Here is a 12,367-nt window from a genome sequence, read left to right as displayed (position 1 = left end):
GACTCAAACAAACTCAAACTTTTTCCGAGCAAACTCAATCGCAAATAATTATTTCGTAGTTCATTAATATTGTATATTAATAAAATATATTAATTTATTAAATTACATATTTGGGACCGCTTCCAAAACAACGAGCTCAAATTTAGGTTTTAATTTTTTTTTTAATATTGGGCTCGTTTGCTTGCAAAATCTTTCGTTGTCCCCATAGACGTGATGCATTGACCCACGATATTCCACCCGATTAGCCTTCGATTTCTCCCACCTCTCTCCCCCCCCACGAGCCGAGCCGCTTGTTTTTGTCGTTTTTCTTTCTTCAAAGTTCAATCCATATATACAATACACAAATGAGACAAGAAATACGGCACACCGGGGCTTAAAATAGTATAAGAAGCATCCATATTTGTGTAAATTCTTGTGTGTTGACATAGTGAAGCCGATACGCTATCATTAAACTCGCCTGTCCATTTTTTCTTACGCCTCCCCTTCCTACGAGCCCGGAAGTCAACATGCAACAACCATCGAAATCATCTCCCATAAAAACTCACTCTTGAAGCAAATTAGAGGAGAGATTCTTTTGACACAGGAAAGTTTTTGTTTTTTTTTGTTTTTTTGTTAGTGGAGATCAAGGGAGATGAAGAACGAGGAGCAATCGCGTTCTTTGTTCGGGATTTCACTCACGGACCGGCCGAGATGGCAGCAGTTCATCATCTGTTCTTCTGGGTTTTTCTTCGGGTATCTTGTTAATGGAGTCTGTGAGGTTTGTTCAAATTACGTACCCTTTTCTTTCTATATATGGATAAAAAGATTGACACTTTATTTATTTTAAACATCTAAAATCACTTCTTCTTTTGCTTTTTGAAGCAAGATGAAGTTTGAAATGGTTTTCATTTGACTGTGACTGGATTGCTTAGCCCACTGGTAGTGACACTTCTTCTTTTTCTTTGAAAGGAAAAATCAATTTGTGCCCATGGTTATAGTCCATCCGGGTATTAAGGTCGCGGAACTATGTGTGAGTTCGAGACATAACTGTAACAATACTCTGACCAGCTAAAAAAATCAATTTGTGTGAAGTGAAAATTTATGAATTTGTATATGTTGTATGCACATATGTTATATTGTATAATACAAGTTCATGAAATGGTAAGCTTTTCTACTCTTTCATTAATGAAGTAATCGACCCGTTGAATTTCCAGCTCTCCTCTCCCTGCCAGTTGTTCTCGGGCTGATTGATTATGACAAGAGAGATTGAAAAGTTATTTATGTATATCTGTGTCTGTGTAGAATATATATAAAGGGTAAGCTTTTATTTATTAAGTCGACCAGTTGAATTTTCTCATATTCTTGTATGTGACATGTGTTCTAATTTTGTGTTATTTGATTATAAAAAGTGATTAAAAATAAGCTATTCTGATACAATAATTGAGTTTTTTTTCTTAATTGGTTTTGAGTGAAAATGGTGTTTTTGTTTGCTAGTTTGAATTCTTGGTCACCCGTGTCATTTTCATGCTATATTTATATGCATTTTGAACATTTCACTCAACTGTCACTTTATGGAAAAAATATGATTTTGAGGACATATTTGCGATTTAATTTTACATCCATTAACCTGCTGTCATTTTGATTCTTACCTTATAATAAATATATGTGTCATGTCTATCTCACATATTAAAAAAGATAGATTTTGTGTAATTTTCATAGCTGAATGTAGTCAAATCATCCCCAGTTAGAGATTTTTCGTTTGCCTCCGCCGAGATGATCTAGATGCTTTGACTTCAACTATGGAAATACTTTACATAGCATGGACTCATTGTAATCTTTGTTTCACACTATGCTACACCAAGATAAGATCTCTACATGTATGTATTAGCCTTTAGATAGGGTGAGAACACATGTTTTCCCCACCTCTGAACGGATGGGTCTCGACTCATCCACACGGTGGGACTACATTGAGAGATCTTCGTCTTGTGTAGCATAGTCCAAACTCTTGTGTTTTTCGTCATCTATCATGTATAGATACAAACTACAGCAAGTTTTAAAAAATTGGAGTATTATATATGGCTGTTGAAGTATATATAGATACATACTCTTAAATAATTGCAAGCTATTCATTCCATGTTACCAAATGATTCAAATGTAATATTTACATTTAGTATGCATGAATTTTCATTTTCTATAATTTTTTATTTATTGTTTTCGACAAAAATAAGGCAACAAAATATCTCTGCCATGTCAGAGACTGTTAAGAGATTATTTTTGGCTATTATGAATATGGTTAAATATGTTGGTTTGTCATGTCCAGTACGACGTTCACATTTTCTCTGTCGATACTTGTATCGAAATTCCATAGAGATATCCGAGGTATATCAACCAATAGTCTGCCCTGTCCAGAAAGTATGTGACTGTGTAAGACCAGATAGGAGTATCTATGCACCATAAATTAGCACATGTGATCCCTTTCAATCAGACAAGCTTGTTTAGATGGTTGGTCATAAGAGAACACAATGGTCTCACTTAGACTAACAAATGGAGGCTTCACTAAAGGTGAAATGCTCGTGTCATCTTTTGTTGTTCGATGGCTCATATCGAAAGTTAAAAAAAAAAAAACTATTATGAGCACATCTTCTTGTAGCTGAAAGTGATCACACTTTCAGAGCACACCTAGTGATGGGGCAAACATGTTTTGTGACCTTGTGATCGTGGACCTGACTTCATGTGTTTCTAAAATTAGTAAGATTTGTTTGAAACACGTGAAGACACTCATGGAGTAGGATTTGTGCCTCTGCAATTTGGCACTTGTGCTTTGTGAATCACATCAGACTAGATCATGTAATATTTGGTAATGGACTGTTGGGATTTCAAAAATTATTTCATTTCTTGAAATCTCGATGAAGGTATGTATGGTTTGTTATTTACAACATCCTCAGCCTTTTCCTAAGTTACAAATATTGACTTGGTTTTCATCCATTTTTCAGGAATATGTATACAATAGACTTCAATTCAGGTCAGATTTGGTTCTCTTGAATGTGTTGAAATTTTTGTCCGATCTTGAAGTTTATCGACAAGGCTGACCAATAGAGGGCTAGTGGGGGACACTTTCCATGTTAAAAAATATTTTTCTAAAAATATAAAATAAGTCTCTCTCTTCATCTAAATTCCTGGGTCTGCCACTGTTTTTTGGAAATGTTGTTCTGATGAGTTCTGTCATTTGTTTGAATGCAGTTACGGATGGTACTTCACTTTTGTTCAAGGATGGGTATATATCCTGCTGATATATTTACAAGGATTCACAACCAAGCAAATGGTGAATCCCTGGAAGACTTATATTAAGCTATCAGCTGTGCTAATGGGTTCGAGTGGACTCATCAAAAGTTCTCTGGCTTTTCTCAATTATCCAGCACAACTCATGTTCAAATCGACCAAGGTAAAAAGAAGGGGTTGTTGGTCCCACGTACGGCAATTTGAGATAATAAATATGAAAATAAAGAATAAATTGGATATCAAGATTTACGTGAAAAACTCCTAAAAATTACTAGGGTAAAAAATACGAGCAAGATGAAAAGAATTCCACTATAATTTTTTATGGTGTGCAACCTACTCACTGTGTTTCCAAAGAGAACACACACTCTCTTAATACAGGAGAACAAAACACCTCATAAATATTATAAAACTAAGCACTCAAATGCTATAAGATAAGAGAAAACTCGATGAAGGGATTATTTCAAAATGAGGGGATGGAGCTATATTTATAGTCTTTTTTCTGTGTGAAAACGCGTTTATAACGCTTTTTTCCCCTCTGAATTTTCCTCGTCAACTTTTCTAACTGTTGCCTAATAAACGTGCTCAAAATGTTTGTTAAATCTTTACAAAAACTTTTCTGATGTGGTAGATCAGTCTAGGCTGCAATCACATAGTATACTCAGAATTTTTAAGAAATTTTAAACCAAGGCGGGATTATTTTGTGATTGTCAAGTGTATTAAATTGTTGTAGACATAATGGTGGTCAGGTAAGAGATAACAAAGTTCAATGTAAGCAATTTTATGCTGTGGAAAATAAAAATACAAGCAGTTTTAAGACCATCAGGTGGAAAATAAGACGGGCGAAGGTCAAATTTCAGGTGGAAAATAAGACGGACGAAGGCACGCTGAATTCAGAAACTACTATATTTCAGGAGGAAAATAAGACGGACGAAGGTCAAATTTCTTGTGAAGCAGTACCAGAGCACGAAAAACAAGAACATGTTGAGTATTAGGTTTCCAATGTGAGGCAGTCAACTCGAGATAAAAACCACCAGTTGGCTTTCATATTATGTCACTGAAAGCAATATTGCATATTGTCTATTATCAGAGGATGGTGATCCATCGAGTTTCCACGAGGCTACTCAAAGCTCGGATCTATCCTTGTGTATGATAGCAATGCAAGAAGATTTGAAGGCATTAGGCAAGAATAAAACTTGGTATCTTGTTACACTACCACGATGAAGGAAAGTCATTGGTAACAGATGTGTGTATAAGATCAAGCGTGATGACAATAACCAAGTGGAACGATATCGTGCTATATTGGTGGTAAAACGATATGCTCAGAAAGAAGAAATTGACTTCAATGAGATATCTTCTCATGTGGTTTGGCTTACAACGATCAGAGTAGTGTTGGCATTGTGTGCGGTGTTTGACCTACATCTAGAAAAGCTAAATGTGAAAACTGCATTTCTTCATGGAGATCTTGAAGAAGAAATCTATATGCTTCAGCCAGAAGGTTTTGCAGAAAAAGGCAAGGAGAACGTGGTTTGCAGGTTGATCAAATTTCTGTATGATCTCAAACAGGCGCCGATGTGTTGGTACAAGAGATTTGATTCCTATATCATGAGCCTTGGATACAACAGACTGAGTGTTGACCATGTACGTATTTCAAGAGGTCAGGTGATGATTATATCATTTTACTGTTGTATGTGAACAACATGTTGGTAGCAAGCCCCAACAAAGATCAGGTCCAAGGATTGAAGGTACAGTTGGCTAGGGAATTTGATATGAAGGACTTGGGACCAGCAAACAAGATTCTAGGGATGTAAGTTCAGCGAGACAGAAGTAATAAAAAGATTTGGCTTTCCCAGAAAAATTATTTGAAGAAAGTCTTGCAACGCTTCAACATGCAAGATAGTAAGCCAATTTCGATCCCTTTTAACTTACCCTCGAACTTTTGGCATGTTTGTACAAATACCATCTTGCTTTTCTTCTTTTATTTTGTCACTTTCCCTCTAACTTTTGGCATGTGTGTACAAATACCATCTTGCTTTTCTTCTTAGATTTTGTCTGTCATAATATAGGAGAAAATATGGCGTTTTTTATGATATAACTGTTGGTGTAACCTCTCTGATTGCAGCTGGAGGCATTCTATTTCAATAATTTTTGTTTCCTATGAATTTTTCTGATTACGGCTTCCTTTTATATGTGGTTTCAACTTTTAGCCTAGTGTTTCCATTTTTACGCTTTGGTGAAATCGTCACCGGTGGTCCTCAATTTACATTGACCTCGGATGCTCTCAAGAAGGTCTTGACTGGACAGGCATCAAAGGAAGTATTACAGAGCATTTTCCACGTAGTATGCAACCTATCTGATATTCAAATCTCTCTCTAGATTTTGTCTCTTTTGCTATTATGAAAGCAGGTAGTTCAACATGTTAGCTTAGTTATGAGTTAGTATATAAGATTTTTGGGGAGCATCCCATTTTGTTCGCGTCTTGATTTGAATGATTGTTCATGCTTGTGAATAAGGATAGTCAAAATGGTTTATGATAAAGCTCGAGTTAGCTCATTCATAGTTTCTTATAGTTATAAAATATGGATATGGAGATACAAGCAAATAATCAGGAATATTGAAATTTGTCAAAACGTTCTCTCTTTTTATTGATAATTGGACAAATTTATGCATGTAAAACATCAAACTGTGGTACCATGGTCTTCTGCGTCTGTTATTGTATAAATGAATGAACTAGCAGGTGTGTTTAGATTGAAGTAAGGTTACAACAAATGCAATTAGTCATAACGTGACAAACTGTGATTGGGCTCTGATTCCTAGGAGATTTATGCTTGTATTGTGCTCTTTATCTTTAAGATTATCCTATCATTTGGTAATTTTGTTGAAAAATGCAGCTGTTGGGATGGCTTGTTGCTGCACCATTTATCTTTGGGGCCCTCTACGTATTATTTGTGCCTTGTTTCACAGTCTTGGTACCTAAGTTCAACTCTGTTCCTTCAAGCCCAAAAAAGCCGCTCAACTCTCCCTCTGAAGTCAGGCTAAAAGTCAGGGATGTATGACTGCCTGTTTGAAGCGCACACTGTACATGAAACTCGAGCAGGGACTGTTAGCATGGATGCATGTCAACATGAAGTAAACTATGATGAAACATTTATGTGAAAAAGGCAATTTTAGCTCCAATGTTGAAATGTTTATTTGTATGCTGTTTTATCTTTCAAGGTTTCTTATCCATATTTATATGCTGTTATGTATGTGGTGTTAGATCTATCGACAATGGGAAGGAAATAGAGATAAGAGGGTTTCCTAGAAAATTGACAATAAAATAACTAAATAAATGTTGTGTTTATAAGTAGTTACTTTGGCAAAAATAATTGGTCGTTAGTTACAATGGAAAGGAAGTAAGATAGTATTCTGGAACATTTATGCGAATCAAAATGTTTTTCGGCAACTTGATAAATTATTCTTTCTTGGCCTCGGGCTTATCTCTGTCCCCAAGACGTACGTACATAAATCGACATAGCTCCATGTATATGTTCTTTGGAGCTAAAAGGGTATAGGTAGAAGAAACTGGTACGGATAAACCTTCCAAATGGTGAATTGAGGTAGAGTAGACAAGCAATTGGACACAAAGATATGGTGGACTGGGCTTTGCACCGTAGATTTTCTGATGGATAGAACGTCGCAAATCTTTGTGATTATTTACTGTTCTAAATAAAATAATTATTTATTTTATTGTTTGAGTGTTTTATGTTGTTTTGTTTAAAATAATATCTATATAAAATTCATAATATAATTACTACTTTAATGAGATAATAAGATACTAAGATTGGTACTAGAATTTAGGATACAAGTTTGTTATTTACAAAAAGACTAAAATCATAGATAATATATCTAATATGTCTGCAATTGTCTAAAGTATGTATCTTTAGTAGGTAATCATCAATGAAATCTGCAGATATTATAAATATGATAGTTTTATCCGCACTGTCAGTGTAATGACACACAGAAAAGAATTGAAAAGTTCACAAGGAAGAAAAACTTATTTATAAAAATTTAATATATATGTAATGGGCTGAAAAAGATCGAAACATAGAAAATAATTGAAATTTTCTATTTTAACAAATTAAAAAAATAATTAATTAAAACATACTATTTTTTCATTTTTCTGACATTTATATCTATCCGCCTTATTTTCCACATTGATGACTCTTAAAAGAAGATCACTACTACTACTACTATTATTATTATTAAATTAAATATGATCTCACTTTGCATATGCGGAAAAAATTTGCATTTTAATCTTGTATGTGGGTCTACTTTTTATTTTGGTATTTTATGTGAAAACATACAATAGTTTCTCACTTGATCCCATGGGAGTTCTCATGTTTTTAGTGTTATCCAGATAAAATTACTTCATTAAATTATTTGAATATTGTTTTAGACGTAGAATTATTACATCATGCAATTGCTTTATTTGAAGGTCAATGAAGAAATTTAACTCATCTACTATGCTCATTTCAAATATCGAAGCTATACATTCAAATAATTATCCAAATGCTTTTGTGATTACTGCACAAAAAATTATATCATCAACATAAACTTGACATATGAGTATATCATGCTTCACTTCCTATTGTTCTTAAAAATTTATTTTGTTCTAATCATAATAACATTTTCAGGCCTTGGAATTAAGTCTCACAAATCATTGCGGACAAACTATTTAAGTTCCTCATGCATAACATTAACCCAAAGTTCATATTTTAAGGCTTTAATAATTTTTTTTTGCTCAATATTTGACACAAAGTAGGAGTGTCTCTCCTGATAATGTACGGAACTCATGCATACAAATTCAATCATCTTCTGGTAGCCTGTTAGGATCGGTTAAAATGGGTGAAATGTTTCGAAGAAGGGTTGAATAAACATTTCGTCTTTTGAAATCTGTTTCAAAATAAGAATCAGTTCTTTGAGGAACTGATCCTGAAATCATGTATGTATATATCGATTAGTTAACTAATAATCAGTAGTGTGGAAACAAACTGAAGTGTAGATTGAGTATTATGGCAATGATATCGTGATAACAGAATGAGTAAAATGATGGACACAAAGATTTTTGTCGATGTTCAGAGACTTCAAATGTTCCTACGTCACCCCTTCTATCTCAAGATAGGAATATACTAAAAAGCTTTTATTGATTACAATAGAATGTAATAACCCACTTCAGTTGGACTTTAACAATACTAAACTGAAACTCTTAGCCTTTCTTTTACTTAGAAATTGATAACTGAATAGCTCGAAAGAGTAGCCTGAATGCTATAAATAAATCAATGAAGTATGAGCTTGGTTTTGTGATTTGTAAACTAAATAGAATCGAAAGTGAATCGCAACTGACTGATTATTATTGTTCATAATCATTAACCTTTTTCACAACTGAACTCATCAGCTATATATAGTCTTCGATTCCAATGGTCACATTGAATGTATTTAATTATTAATATCCGTTGAATCGTCTTTTATTCCATATAGATCACTTTTTCTGATAGAGGTACGATGTATCAAACTGTTATGCTTTGGTACGGACTGTCAGTTTGTCTGCTGAGATTCAAATTGCAAATGATTACGTGGCTAACTGATCAGGGGTCAAACTGGTCGACTGATCAGGTCAGCTGGACTACATCAGTTCTAACTGATGCCCTTTCAATTTGAACGTTTCAGTTCAGATTTTTTTAAGCTATACAACTTCTATGAATAACACATTTAGTTCTTCATATCTAGTGTCGGTCAGTTCATCAATCTTCAATTCATCAGTTTGAGACTTTATAAAATCTTTTGAGAGCTTTACTTCAATTCTACTTGGTCCATTCAGTTTGATAAGTCTCCTTCAGTTCAGTTACGTTATTCCAGTTCAGTTATTGATTCAGTTCAGGTCTTCTGATTGGCTACTGGTCGGTTTGTCAAACTCTGAAACTTATAAATTCTAACATAGTCAATTTTCTCTTTCTGTCGAGTTTGCATGTCTCCGTGTATAGCTCTTATGATTTGAGATGAGAGATGATTCTTCTGTATTTTGCTGAGAATATTTGTTCCTTCATTGTTCATAAAATCATCATTTTGTGGTTCCTCCTAGGATTTGTCGTACTCTAACGTCGTGTTATGCTAGGTGTTACAATATCGGGTACTAAACATACACTATCCAATGACATTGACAGTTATAACAAATCATCTACAACATCCTCGATCGTCTTTCCTTTGATATCTTCAAAATCATCAAATATAATATTAATGGATTCCATAATCGTCCTAGTTCTTAAATTAAACATTCGATATGCACGACTATTTGTAGAGTATCCAAGTAACAAACAATTATAGCTCTTGGAATCAAACTTGGATAGCTGAGCCCTATCATTTAAAACATAGCATATGCATATAAAGACGTGAAAATATTTAAAATTTGGTCTCTTTCCCATGATTATCTCAGAGGATATCATAGTAGAACCATTTCTCAAATATATGTCATTAAAAATATGGCGTGCACTATTTATATTCTCAGTCCAAAATCGTTTTGAGATATTCTTTGAATTCAGCATCACCCTAGCCATTTCTTTGAACTCAACATCACACTATTTATATCTCGAGTTTTCTTACCTTTTTGATAAGTTCCGCAAACATATGGTATCCTTGATGATAAATTGGACATACCTCATACAACATCATATTGAATAAGGTTCTTCAGTGTCTTGAAGTTTGCATGCCTCAACTTTTGATACCATAGATCAAGTTCACTCACTTTTGTATTTTCACAGGTAAGTTCTTCTCCTAATTGATAGAAATTATCTGCATATCTTTTACCTGTCATGACAAAAGTGTTAGCCTTATCAAAAACTTCACAAGTATTTTTATTAAACTTAACATGCAAGTCATCATCACACAATTGACTAATGATTATTAGGTTTGAATTAAGTCCATCGACATAAAGAACATTAGAAACTTGGGGAGTCCTTCAACATTCATTGTTCTTTTTCCAACTATCACTCCTTTTGCACCATCTTCATAGGTCACTCTTCCACTCTTTTGTTCAACATAATCTGTGAGATATTCTATTGAACCTGTCATATGGCATGAGTTTCTAGTATCAAAGTCTCAGAGACCTACAATGGTAGCTCTCAAAGAAGTACAAATAACATGACAATTAATTTTAGCCTTATCTTCACTGACGATCGTTTGTTAGAGGTCTTGCGGTAGGTGTAGTGGAACACTTTGGGCAACATCCGATTGGCTTCCCAATATATGTAGTCTTGTCTTAGCTTAAAACAAAATGATTCGATATGACCAGGTTTGTGTCAATAATGACAAACAAAGTGGTGTTTCCTTTGCTTTGGCTTTTAAGTGGAGACTTGATTCTTTGTTAGGAAAACTTTGGCAGTAATAGTAATTGTATGTGTACTTGATGTGTTAATGTTTTCTCTTACAAATACAGTTGGTTTTGAGGCTTAACCAACTTCAAACATACTTTTGTTGAAACCTAAACCAGCCTTGCCATCATTTCCCATCATCATTATAGAGTCAAGCTTGGTTGTGCTTGTGTTGAACTTAACAATAGTTTGAGTTGCTGTTTCAAGTTCGCCATTGATCTTGCACAATTCCAAATTTTTCTTGCTAATAATTATTTCAAGTTTGGCCACTACACCCTTTAGCTTTGTATTTTTCTTTAGAGAGTTGTATTCAATTTAATTCTAATGATCGAATTATCATACAACTCTTCATATAATTTATGTACGTTTTCTAGGATGATTTCTCCATCACCACCTTCCAGATCTTCACGATCACTTGAATTTCTAGAAGTTGTAGCATTGAGACATACTAATTGAGTGATGTTCCAACCATCGTCTTTCTTCCAAAAGTACAGTTAGGGAAGTGTGACTTTCTTCTTGATTAAATTCTTTCTATTCATCAGATTCCTCATCACTTAAGAAACATTCAGTCCTTTATTTTTGCTAATATTATTTGCATATTCATTCGCATAATGTCCTTAACGATTGCACCATCTACATTGCACAGAATCGAACCTTTTAGGATCAGATTGATTCTTACCTTCATTTGTTTGCCAAAATTTTCCTTGGGCATATGAGAACATTTGAGTTTTTTCAGGACGAGTTAGATTAGGAAACTTAGATTGTTGGCCAGCTTTTTTTGTCTATAATATTTTTCAAATAATCTCCGAACTTCTTCGTGATTAAAGAGATGGAGTCTTAATAGAGGTCCAACTCATTGACATCTTGTGACATATGAAGAAGATCGTTATAGGAGTCATTAAAAACTTGGAAAGCAATAGTCTTACATTTGTCTTTCTTTTGTAAATCTATGTCCATCTCGAATGTAGGAAGGCAACTGATCAAGTCATTTAGTGAGAGCTGAGTTGTATCTCGTGCTTCTTCAATTGCACATATCTTTATATTGAAAATCTCCGGAAGTGGTCTTAATACTTTACTAAACAATCTTTCATTTGAAATTTGATCACCAAGGCTGAACATTTCATTGTCTATCTCTCTCAAGCGACGATCATACACAGTGATTGTCTCAGTTTCTTCCATCTCTAATCTTCATGGAAACACTTGAAACAATTGGCCAGACCATTCCACCAGAAAATAGGTGTAATGGCAACAATAAATGGCGATACTCCAACAGTGAAGCAAGAAGACCCGACAAACCTGATGTACAATCGAGTCTGGAGTAAAAATCAAAACCTACTGGACTGGATGGATCGTGCAGAAGATGGAAGCCCTCGGTGGTTTTTAAATTGCCAAACCTGAAATACCGACTTGGAGAGAGGCTGAAACAACACATTAAACAAATAATTGTACCATTAAATGAGAAAATCTTGTGGCCATGACGCATGAATCATAAACAAATTCTGCAGCCGTAGTGGTAACCAGTTTTTTGGAAATGATTCACATCAAACTTGACAAAAAAAATTTCATTACTAAGCTCCAGCCCCCAAACATGTAAAAAACTGAATTTGGGTGCCAACTTCTTTCACTAAACATCTTGGATACACTCAGTTGCCCAAAAGAGCCTGGTAGCAAGTTCGCACATCAAGATTAGGACCAGAAAAAGCACC

At 34.4% G+C, this 12,367-nt stretch overlaps 1 protein-coding gene across 2 annotated transcripts; it reads left to right on the top strand.

Annotated features, from left to right (window-relative positions):
* Positions 1 to 227: 227 nt before the first annotated feature.
* On the top strand, positions 228 to 6,487 carry LOC142531829 (UDP-galactose/UDP-glucose transporter 2-like). Of its 2 annotated transcripts, XM_075638104.1 has the most exons (5): positions 228 to 593; positions 628 to 757; positions 2,973 to 3,001; positions 3,220 to 3,421; positions 6,147 to 6,487. In XM_075638104.1, the coding sequence occupies exons 2-5, from the start codon at positions 632 to 634 to the stop codon at positions 6,309 to 6,311; spliced, it is 522 nt and encodes a 173-aa protein (XP_075494219.1). In that variant the 5' UTR covers positions 228 to 593; positions 628 to 631; the 3' UTR covers positions 6,312 to 6,487. The 2 variants fall into 2 exon arrangements, with proteins under 2 accessions (XP_075494219.1, XP_075494218.1); XM_075638103.1 differs by having other exon boundaries at positions 230 to 757.
* The last annotated feature ends 5,880 nt before the right edge of the window (positions 6,488 to 12,367 follow it).

This window comes from Primulina tabacum, chromosome 17 (assembly GCF_025594145.1).
Source record: "Primulina tabacum isolate GXHZ01 chromosome 17, ASM2559414v2, whole genome shotgun sequence".
Taxonomy (NCBI): domain Eukaryota; kingdom Viridiplantae; phylum Streptophyta; class Magnoliopsida; order Lamiales; family Gesneriaceae; genus Primulina; species Primulina tabacum.
This window is presented reverse-complemented; position numbering and strand designations above follow the sequence as displayed.